We start from the raw sequence: 12,283 nt of genomic DNA, 5'->3' as shown, positions 1-12,283 counted from the left end.
ATGGTTGATTATTATATCTGAAAACTTATTGCGTCGTTATATATTATTCCAAATTAAAGAATAAGGTCGCCGCCTTTAGCAAGTAGCGGTAGAAGATTCCAAGAACCTGGACATGCCAAGAAAAGATTCTTCGAAGGATTGAAGCATTATCCGCATGAAATAACTATTTATTTTGACATTTTTACTAACAAATAACATATGTCCTAATTAAGACATTGGTTCTTTTAAGATAAAAATAAAAAACCCTTCTTATTAAATAACTTGTCCAACTAGAAATTATGACATAACATGTACACTATGTGTTAGCTGTTAGTTACCATAGAGAATAACTTAGCATTCTAATATGAACATTAATAATGAACGACTCACTTCAATTATTCATGTAAATTATTATTCCTCTTGAACAAGCTAAATGATATGAGATGACAAAATAAGTTAGAGTTGGGAAAAGTTTAAGAAAACAGGTTCAATTAACTCGAATCTACGACACTTCACCAGAATATAATTTGGCATAAAATTTGGTGAATTCCCTTGAATTCCTTTCCCCAACCAAAATATGCTTACTTTTAGCTTGTGAGTACGGGCGTGGCAATTGTGAGAACTAAGAGAGTGATGAATATTCATCCAAACAGGATCAAAAGCATGACATGTGTGCAATCAAATTCAAGGTATCACGGCAAGAAGAAGTTCAATTCAATTTCATCTTCATTTTTCATTTGTTACACGCGTAGAAGGAAGTTTCAACTTTGAATCATTTTCATACGCCATATAAAATACATTTAAAGGAAACACACGTGTAAAACGCATCAACGCCAAAACCAGCACCGCAGTCTTAGCTAGGACCATTCAATGACGCGTCATAAGACTACTCCAACACAAAGGAAAGTATTACTAAATCATGTAAGAATAACCAATCTTCCACGTGGCATTATCATCGAAACGTGTAAAACACCAAACGCAATCAAACCTTCATTCTTATCCGCACATCAAACACGAAACATCCTCCATGTTCCTCAAAATGTCATCTACCCAGCCCACTAAGTTACTAGTAAACAGTAATCTACACAAAAAACTCACCGCGTATTTTGATTTTAGGCTAAAAAGTTTAAATAAAAAAGTGAGATGAGTGATATATTTTAATATTGTAATTTTTAATATTTTTAAAAAATATAAAAAATATATAAAAAATTTTTAATTTAGATTTTAAAAATTAAAAAAATTTAAAATATACAAATCGAACCTTTCGATTTGTATTTAAAAAATTTAAACTACATAAATCAGTTCAATTTATGTACTCAAAATTTTTGTAATTTTGCAAGAGGCTGAGTACAAAAATTAAAAGGTCAAGCATTTATAGGCTCCATACCTAAATTAAAAAGTGTTGATTTTATCATCCTGCAAACAAATCAAAACCTTTTAATTATTAATTTAATCAATTAATTTTAATTTTACGTGTAGATCCAGCTAGAAAACACGCCTTTGCATAGAGCCAGTAGGGTATAGGACGCACGTACTGCAGTTAATTAATTAAGGTTAACAGTTCCAACAGTAAAAATAAGCGCCAGACACAGAGAAAAGAAACACGCAGTTTTACTGTGATGACTATTTCACACGCGGAGGCATAGATGATTATATCACAGGAAAAACTATACATAAATATCCGATAAATTTAAAGAAATTAAAATTTAACAAATAAAGAAATTAAATTGAATTGAATTGACACGGTCAAGATACAATATTTCTAAGAACTAGCTAACGAGGTCTAAGTACTATGTATGTACATCAACAAATTTAATAAACCATCCTTAAAAAAACGCAACTAATTAAAGAAAAAAAAACTAAGAACTGAAGTAATAATTTGGAGAAATTGGATTCAATGGAATTGAGGGATTTCAATCTTCGGTAGGGTCAAGAGACGGGGCTTCTTCACCGGCAGAGGGCTGGAAACCTCGTCCTCCACGAAGAACTTGTTGGACAAATCTGGAAAAGCAGGCAGGTTGAGATCGAAGTCGCGATGGCTAACAGTGTGAGTAGACCCAACCCCTTCTGAAGCGGTAACGGCACTACCAGCAGCGGCCGATGCAGATGCAGCAGCGCCGCCATCGTAGTGGCAACGCTTGTGTCCTCCCAAAGCCTGTCCCGTTGGAAAAGACTTATGGCAGATGGAACACTCGTGAGCCTTGCCTCCGCCGTTGGATGCTTTGGAAACGGAACTGGTGGTGACGGCAGAGGAGGTTGAGTGATGGTCTTCGCCGCCAACGGTGGCAGCAGCGAACTTGCGGTGGCTGGCCTTGTGTCCACCGAGCGCCTGATAAGATGAGAAAGCTTTGTTGCAGACAGAGCACTTGTAGATGAGATTGGCGGTTGAAATTGGAGCCGACTCATCAACAGATGGAGCAGGAGAGGAGTGGGGCTTGGATGGGATGGCAGTGGCGGTGGCTGTGATTGTGGGGACGGTGGTGGTGCCGCGAGCAAGCATGATGAGGCAGAGAGCTAGGTACTCTTCCTCCGAGCAGTTTTGGGGCAGTTCCATTCTGTTGGCACGCTTCGAACGCTTTCTCTTAGCCCATGGTGCTTCCAAGTAGCTGAGATTATTGGTTTCTTCAAAGCTGAAGGAAGGTCCTGCAGCGGTGGGGGATTTTAGAGCTTCTAGTGCCATCTGAGCGAATGAAACAGAAATAGAAATAGAAATTGGTGATGAGAGAGGAGTTAGGTTGTTAGCCTTATAGTTCTAGTTGTTGCTCTTGTGTGGTTTGAATTTGAAGTGAGAATAGAATCGGGTAAATAACTATATATAAAGAGAGGGGGTGAGAGTTGGAGCTGAGAGAGGAAGTTGCGTGACGAGTGATGAGAAAGTAGGCGTACTGCCCAACTTATAATTGTACAATGAATTTGTTCAAGTAAGTGAGTTTTTAATAAAAGATTTTTTCAAAAGTTATTTTTTTAAGATATTTTATAAAAAATAAGAATAATTTTATATTTAAATATTTTATATAAAATATATTTTTATTTATTAATTATATTTAATTATAATTATATAAAAATATTTTTTATTTATTTATTATATAAAAAATATTTTTTTTTTAAAAAAATTTAAAAAAAATATAAATTGTAATCTTTTAAAAAATATTTTTTATTTTTTTAATATTTTTATTTTTATTATTAAAAATTTATTAAATACGTAAAAAATAAAAATATTTTTTATTAATTTAATTGTACTTAAATAAGTATAATATTTAATTAATTAAATTAAGTTAAATTAAAATTGAGCTACTAACAGATACATACACAGTTGGAGGAGAGTAGAGCACGTTTTAAAGCGTAAGAGATGACAAGAGTTAGCTTAGTTCACTACTGACCGTGGCCCCCTCAAGTCGGTCAAACAAAGTGCACCAAACTGCAACTGCAACTGGCATTCTATTTATTTTTATTGTATTAACGAAAATAATAATGCAAGTGACAGAAAGACCAAGTGCAAATTCTACAAGACTGGTTCTAAGTTCTTAGTCAATCTTTTTAAAGGTAGAGCCAAAAACAAATTAGAGTGGTTGTTCTTTTTTGTTTATCTAATGTGTTAATAATGGTGTGTTTGGCAAATGCATTGAAAAAAAAGAAGCACGTTTAAATTTTACTAATGAGTTTTCATCAATATTAAATTTTTATCTATTTTTTACTAATTTTATTTTTTACGTATATTATTATATTATTTATGAAATTTTTATTATTTTTATTTATATGAATTCTTTTTTTATTATTTATTATTTTTATTTTTTATAACTATTTATTTGACATTATATGTTTTTATAATTATAATTTTAGTATATTATTTTTTATTATTTTTTTATAATATAATTTATTGATCCCATTAGATAAAATAAATTAAATAAAAATTAATTATAAATAATAATAATAATAATAAATTATAGCATACTAAAAAAAGTATTAAGAGTACAAAAAATATATTATATAAAAAAATATTATCAAAAAATTTTTTGATTTATTTCAATCACTACGAAAATAAATATTTAATTTTTTATTATTTTTAGTACTCTCTAAAATTTATATTTTTTTAATTAAAAATATATTTTGTCAATTTTTATGTTATTTTTATTTTAATAAATAAATATTAATTTTATTTTAAAATTAATTAATAAGATCTATTTAAATATCTAAATTAAAATAATAAGATAATATATAAAAATTATTTAAATTAATGTCTATTTTAGTAATTTTTTATTTAAAAGTGATTTTGAATAATGTAATCTAAATATTTATTTTATTATAATCTATTTTAATATAAAAATTATCAAATATAAATTATTTTAATGCAAATTTATTTTTTATTAAAATTAAATTTATAAAATTAATTTTTTACAAATTTTTTTATAAACAGTAATCTAAACACACATTAAATTAGTAAAAGAACATGGTCTAAACTAAATTAAAAATTAAAATTAGAGTTGGTCCACGGCAGCTAATATAAAAAAAAAAGACTTATCTTGGGTCAATATAAATCTTTGGAGCCGACATATAAGTTTGAGCGAAACCACTGTGAAGCAACTTGAAAGTAAGTCATTCATCACATCATCAATTTATTATCATTCATTCATGGTGCTACTATCTACTTGTATGCACAGCAAAATTATTTTTGCAAGATAACAAATAATATTAATTTAATATTAATAAAAATGGGGCACACAGCCGCTTGGTTTGTTATATATGAGGTGGGTGATTGGGAGAGGAATCAAGTTAATTAAGCAGCCAGATCATATGTCACTGATCAGGAACGACTTTTCTTCTTGTGGTGTACAAATCACTTCACTAACAAGTGGTCACTCACTATGTGGAGTGGATGACTACTCAATATTATCACTATTTTTTTAAAATAAAAGTTTGTTATACATAAAATAATTTTATAGACATTTTTTATTATTATTCAAAATTTTATCTTTTTTTTTACTTGGGTTTTAAGTTTTAAATTTAAATTTTTAAAATTTTATAAAAAATTTAGCTAAAAACTATTATTAAAATTAAATAGATTTAATTCAATTTCAAAATTAATTAATGAAACGAGTGATATTATTTCACACTTATAAATTATTTGTGGATGTTATTTTTGAAAAATATGAAACTTGTAATAATTATTATAAGGACATTTGTTAAGAAGATAATAATTTTTTAAAATTTTTATATATTTAATACATTAAAAATATAAACAACTTATTTTTTAATACATTTTTTAATGATATTTTTAGGATGAGTTTTACTAACTAAGATCCTAAAAACACATTTTAAAAATACCATAAAAAATATTTAACTAAAAATTATTAAATTTTTTTATATTTTTAATACATTAAATATAATTAAAACTTAAAATTTTTTAAACACAAGTTAGATAAATCTTATTTTTAATTAATAAGTATAATATTAAAAAAATAAAAAAAATCTAAACTTATTTTATTTAATATTTATTTATTACAGAATATATTAAATAAAATAAAAAATAGTAAATTTTAACAATTTTTTACTAATATTTATTAGTTATCAAATATTTTCGTTTTAGTAACCACATTTGTTATTAATATCCTTTAATTATTTCCTTAGAAAATAAGTAAGGTGATTAGAATTCACCAATAAATAAAGCTTAAAATTCAGACTCGTTTCATTATCGTAAAGCTGAAGATTATTTATTCTGTCATTAAAACTTTCCTGTGTATGTGAAGATACTTAATTAATTCTAACTTTTAGGTATTTAATTTAAGCGAGTGGGGCACATTGCACCCGTTCCTTTTAAGAAAGCAGACTTTTAAGCACTTGTGAGAGTGTGTATTGTTTACTGCCATTTTTATTTTTTGCATCTCTTTTATTATCTAAATTAGTAATGACTAATATTATTTGAAGTCTAATCAATTATATATTTATTAATTTGACTTTTCTTATATTAATATGATTTTATTAGAAAGGTAACCAAATATCTTAAAACATAAAATAATGATAAAATACTTAGGGTTTAAGGAATGGTTTAGGTTCATTTACAATATTTTGTCAATTTTGAAGATGAAATGTAAATTCATATATCTATTATGATTACTTTGATTAGCATACTTCCAAAAATAAAAATATTATGTACATAACAATATTATATTTTGTTAAATGTGTTGAAGATATTGAAAAGTTTTTTTTTTAATAAAAAATACAAGTTAATTTTTTTAAGCTTCTTATATATATGCAATGCATTGGAAAAAAAAAAAAAATCCTTTATACTCTTTTAATAACTATCCTTTAAGATAGTCTTAGCTTTAGGTAAATCCAATCTTATTTTATTTGTTGTTTTTCTCTGTCTTCGTCTCTCTAAAGCAATTCAAACAATACTATTCATGAAGGAATATTAGTAATAAAACGTGAGAATAATTAAGCTGAAATACAAACGTGGTGTATATAAGTTTAGTTTTGTTCACATTATTTTTGGGCTTGTTTGGATATTATTTTAAAATATATATTTTTTTAATAATATTTTTTAAAATATTTTTTATAAAAATAAAAATAATTTTATATTTGAATATTTCATATAAATTTTTTTTATTTATCAATTATGTTTAAATATTTTAAAAAAAATCTAAATTATAACTTTTTAAAAAAAATATTTTTTATTTTTTAATATTTTTATTTTTATTATTAAAAATTTGCCAAATACACTAAAAAATTATTAAAAAAAGATCTTTTTTATCGATTTAATGACACCAAACAAACACTTTTTTTTTGCAATTAAAACAAACATAATTTGTGATTCTTTTTATTAAAGACAAATGTATATGAAACAAAAATAATTAAGTCATTTTAAAAATAAATAAATTTCATAAAAATCAGTATTATCCTTTAGATGATAGAAGTTTCGTAATGGAGGGCGCAGGTGAAGTTGAGTTTTGTTTGGATTAGGGTATTGACTCGTGCGTGGTAACTAGTCCAAGGTTTGGATCAGATTTTTTATTTTGAACTTTGAAGAATGGGAAAGGTTGATTCATAAGCACCAAGTTCATGAACGTGTGAATGACTGAATTCCTTCCTTTTAAAGAAAGTCTAGAAACTACGGCAGTTGAATTTGGAAAGCTACGCGAAGCATCCGTGTTAAGTTAATTTAAGCACGTGCATTCGTCAACCCCATTTTGCTTTGAGTAATCATGAGTAAAGGAATTGGGTACTCTTTCTGGATTGGTCCCGATTCAATGTCATGCATGTCCTTCTATTTTGTAAACTTCGTTGACTTTAAATTAGTAGTTTTAATTAACTGAATTTTCTCAATTTAATTTCTTTATATTAAATTATATTTTCTTCCAACAATGCTACAATGAATCAGCCAATGAGACTAAGTTAATCGTTATCTTTGGGTGAATTTTTTTCAATTAGCAAATCTTTATAGTTTTGATAGAGATTTTTTAACCAATAATAATTAACTAATAAAACAGTAAAACGGAGTAAAAATTAAAATTTTTTTTTAATAAACAACGGGATAAAATATTTAAAAAAAAGTCTAGATTACATAGCCACTAGTTCTAACTGAATCTGTAAAGAAATTAAGAAAAATATAAGAAGGTAAAAGAAAATATGACAATAATATTGTAAATTATATTTATGTAATGTCAGTTTATCCATACAAGACAGAATTTGTTTTTCTAAATTATAGAAATTCCAGCTCTTCAATCTGTTGCAATGGTTTTTGATGACAAAGACCAAAAGACCCGTGAAATGAGGATCGATTGAAACTTGAAGACACAAAGCTATATCAACTTTTTGAGTCCAGAAGTTATCAAACATCACTGTACAGGTGCACAAGTTAGCACTATTGGATGCTAATAATTTTTCTTCATGATTCCTGGGGATTTTTAACTTGGGCTAGGTGTAGTTTTTAGCCAAATATAGAGCCAGTTTATGAATCTTACCTTCATCGAGGGTTATATTTCTTTTAAAAATGAACTTATTCCAACAAAATTATAGTGAATTCATAGTGTTTTGTCGATTTTTAGTAAATTAACGGTGGTTCGATTCTAATGGTCTAAGAGCGAAATCTACTATTCTTTTGCAGGTATCAGTTTTCTATAAGTGTATCAAAGGTCTTCGAATTAGACGAGCATTACGATAGGAAATGAGTTCAAAAAGTGCAAAAGACTAAAAGAAATGTAAAATAAAGGATTCGAAAAGTAAAAGTGACTGAAATCGAAATGGTTTGCATTGAATTTTAAAGAAAGCGATTAAAATGCCTTCGATTGAATCAAAGGACTTTAGACACAAAAATTAAAGGGGCTGAAATATAAATTCGACATAGAAATTAAAGTTGCTTGAAAGATATATAAATTGAATATAAAAAGTAAAGTTTACTGAAAATCATAAATTGAAAGATAAAGACATGGAAGGAACCCTACATAAATTAAACTCGAATGCAAAGGACTTTAGACACAAAAATTAAAGGGGCTGAAATATAAATTCGACATAGAAATTAAAGTTGCTTGAAAGATAAATTGAATAGGAAAAGTAAAGTTTACTGAAAATCATAAATTGAAAGATAAAGACATGGAAGGAACCTACATAAATCAAACTCGAATGCAGACTCAGGAATTCGCTAGAATATGAGTGTGTTTGAGTGTATTTCTGAAAAGAAGTTCCAACCCTGATTTTCTAAGACTCACTAATATTTATAACTCACTTCCATAACCGACCATTAATTGCACAATGCTGCCTTGCATGCAGATTCTTGGTTAACTGTTCCCGCTCTTTTGCTCATGAGCCTTACCAATAAATCCCTAACTTAAAGAAAATCTTCAACTTCCCTATTCGTGTAACCGCTCGATTCTCCATTCGAAAAACTATTCGATTCTTCATTCGAGTAATTGCTCAATTTGTTAAGGTATTGAAATGGAGTCCGTGTCGAATAATTTCCACTTAACGCTTGCATGTGTGTCTTTTCGGCCTCTACTCCCTTCCTGACACTTCACCAGCATTCCGAATCAGCTTAATTTTTCAAAAGTAATTATTTCGACTAACACATAGTGCTATCAAAATAGAGGGGTCATGGGAGATGTGGGTCTGAGAAGATAAATTCACCAATAACCAAGGAACTAAGGATAAAGTAAAAACATTACCTCAGCTCAGCCTTCCTCTATGCTTTTTCACATTTTATGTGCAATACTGTAGTCATGGAGAACGTGGAGAAAAGACTTAGATGAAAATCCACAAATACTAAACAAATTATCCAGGGCCATATGTCTTCTAAAGCGGAGCTTATTAATCAGCAGCGTCTCTTTAGAAACTAACGAGCAAAAATTTTGAATTTTTTAGGATACTTTAAGCCTCCAAATTTTAGATTTAAGTTCAACCTTTTCAGTGTCTAAAGGGTTTAGATAGAGACTACAAGCTAATTTAATAGTTAATAAACTATTTAAATTCAGAAGCCACGTAACTATATCCTCCTCCAAACATGGCTCTAGGACCTTTAAGATAGTGAAAATAGGTTGTCAGTTCTCTTGTAGAACATAATGTACTCTAAATCCCATTCATTTTCAACAACATAATCACAAACTCTCTCATCAAGTTTGTCCTCAGTAAATTTCACAAAGCAAATTAATTTTTATTTTTTTTATGTACTCCAAACAAAAAATTGGTTTGCATATTTAACCAATTCTAATTCTAAATGGCTCCAAGCACATAGTAATAGATTATTTTTAGGAATAAAATATTATTTTGATTCTAAAATATTTAAGTTGTGGTAAAATGATTATCGTAAGAAAAAAAAGACTTTTTGACTTTAAATATGATCTCAATTTGACAATGCACAAAATATTTGGATACATACTCCAAAAAGAATTTTAGATATTAGATTTTGATATAGTAATTTTTTTAGGTTTTTTCTTTTTTTTTTTTTAATTGTTGGAGCCTAATTCTCAATCATATCCTTGTTGATATTGGGGCAATTTATCATAATAAATAAAGTGGCTTCGAATATTACCAATATACACAATTTGCAAAACGGATACCAAAATGCATTTTTTTCCATAAACTATGTAAACCGCGACAGGGGACCCGCGATTTACAAATACACGTAAACCACTACAGGGGTGTCGCGGTTTACGTTCTAGGCCAAAATTAACATAATCCGTGATAGGGGTGTCGCGATTTATGTGTGAATGAGTAGTGTGCATAAACCATGACAGGGGTCCAGCAGTTTATGCGTGAATGAGCAGTGTGCAGAAACATAAAATAAACTAAGTCCATGGTAAATAAAAACATACGTAATACATACAAAAGTCCATGGAAATAAACTAAGTATCATCACATAATACAAAAGTACACGACAAATCAGACATACATAGGTATCATCAATGAAAACATAAAATAAACAGCTACGCCTCCTGCCTGTCCTCATCCTCCTCATGAGAGTCATCCCCGAATGCGCCTAGAAGATGCGACCATGTACCACATCGAGCGGCCTGTCTTACTCTGGCTGGCCTCTGGCGCTGCTGTGCTGGAGGATCGACGGGCATCCCGCACCATATGCACACGGAGGCGGCCCTCCCATGCTGAACCAACTGTCATACGAGATGCTAGCAGGCTCATTCAGGTCTACATGAAACTGTGGCTGGGGCTGGTACCCCTGAGGGTTGGACATCTGCGACTGGTACCGCTGAATCTCCTCCATATATGGGTGGTACCCCTGCACAACGTCCATCTGGGGCTGGGACTCCGGCACCTGATCTTGTGGGGTCTGATGCTGAAAATGCGGAGAGTTGTCATCCCGGATGAGATATGCAAAGTCGGAATAGAACTATGAACTGCCGAAAATCCATGACTGCAGTAGCTGCAGGGGGCCTGCCAAGTTTGTCACGTTTCTGTTGGCCACCTGACACATGCAACGATATAGCCAAGCCAACGTTGCCGACCCCCAACTATAACTACCCATATCATCAAGCCTCGCCACAAAGGGCAACCACCGTATATGAACCCGATTTCCACTCTTGTCACCAAACAACTGAGTGGAAAGCAGTATCATAATATAAGCCCGTGTATATATGCGTACGGTGTCCTCTGTAGCATCATCTGGCAGCACCCTGAACCTCTCATGAAACCAGGTGAATTGGACTATATACTGCTTTACCTTATTCTGTGGTGGAAGCTCACCAAACAGTTCCTGAAACTACTCTCACGCCGGTTTGCCTTCTTCCATAAGCTTCTCAAAATCTGTAAGGCACCCGAATACAGGTAAACCATCCACGGGCAGCCCCAGCTGGTATGCTACATCCTGCAGCGTGATAGTGTACTCTCCAAAAGGCATATGAAAGGTATGCGTCTCAGGACGCCACCTCTCAATGAAAGCGCTGACTAAGGGCTCGTCCAACCGGAAGTCCTACCATGAAGACCACTTATAGACAATCAAACATAATCTGTTTATTGCCTATTAGAAAACATAGATCAATACCATAAAACTCTACTACTTTCATTCTGTTTATTGATCATTTTTCTCCAATTGTTGATGAATTTGAACTCCTTGTATAAAGCATATTGAACCTTGATATTATTGAAATGTTACAGAAAATTTTTTTTTCAATAGTTGTCACCTTGTCCTTTGGCCCATATCACTAAGACTACATTACTGGTTTTGAAAACCACGCGGTCTAGAGCCAAACTATACTCTTCCAACAAGAACTAGACGGATGTTTCAATGCACTCCATCAAAGCATTAACTCTAGAATCTGCATTCAAAAACTCATATAAAAGCACAAAATTATTATTTTCGGCATTCACAAGATAGCTATCAACTGCCATACATTGTTTTAAAGTAACATATTCAGCACAAATCTACCAAGAACATTCATTTTCAATGTTCACAGCGGGTCTTAGACTACTACTAGTCCCTTGAATAGTAGTTGACTGTACTTGTTTCTTTTTTTTTTATAGATATTTTCCATTTTTTTAGCTGATGCATAACAAACTTCCATGCATCCTCCCACGATGTATCATTTCTTTTAAAAATAAATTAGTTTCTAATCCTCTATATCACCCATACTATTGCAAACCAGAAATTTATCCATCTTCTCTTCTCCCTATCACCCCATCTTTGTAAAATCCCAATAAATATTGAATAATTAATTAATAAATTAGTTATAAGCAAAAAGGATTAGGAAATTAAAAATTTATAATTTGGGAAGTTACATGTGGGAATTTAATTTAGAAAATGAAATTGAGTGCAAAAATATAGATAATTACGGAAAAATGCATACTGACGTTAAAATTGGCT

At 30.3% G+C, this 12,283-nt stretch overlaps 1 protein-coding gene across 1 annotated transcript; it reads right to left on the bottom strand.

Annotated features, from left to right (window-relative positions):
* Positions 1-1,684: 1,684 nt before the first annotated feature.
* On the bottom strand, positions 1,685-2,844 carry LOC107606374 (zinc finger protein ZAT10). Its single transcript, XM_016308439.3, has one exon. The coding sequence runs from the start codon at positions 2,657-2,659 to the stop codon at positions 1,874-1,876; it is 786 nt and encodes a 261-aa protein (XP_016163925.1). The 5' UTR covers positions 2,660-2,844; the 3' UTR covers positions 1,685-1,873.
* Positions 2,845-12,283: the final 9,439 nt, after the last annotated feature.

The sequence above is a fragment of the Arachis ipaensis genome, chromosome B7 (genome assembly GCF_059453495.1).
Source record: "Arachis ipaensis isolate K30076 ecotype BB chromosome B7, ASM5945349v1, whole genome shotgun sequence".
Lineage (NCBI taxonomy): Eukaryota > Viridiplantae > Streptophyta > Magnoliopsida > Fabales > Fabaceae > Arachis > Arachis ipaensis.
The sequence above is the reverse complement of the archived record's forward strand: the minus strand, read 5'-3'. Positions and strand labels throughout refer to the sequence as shown.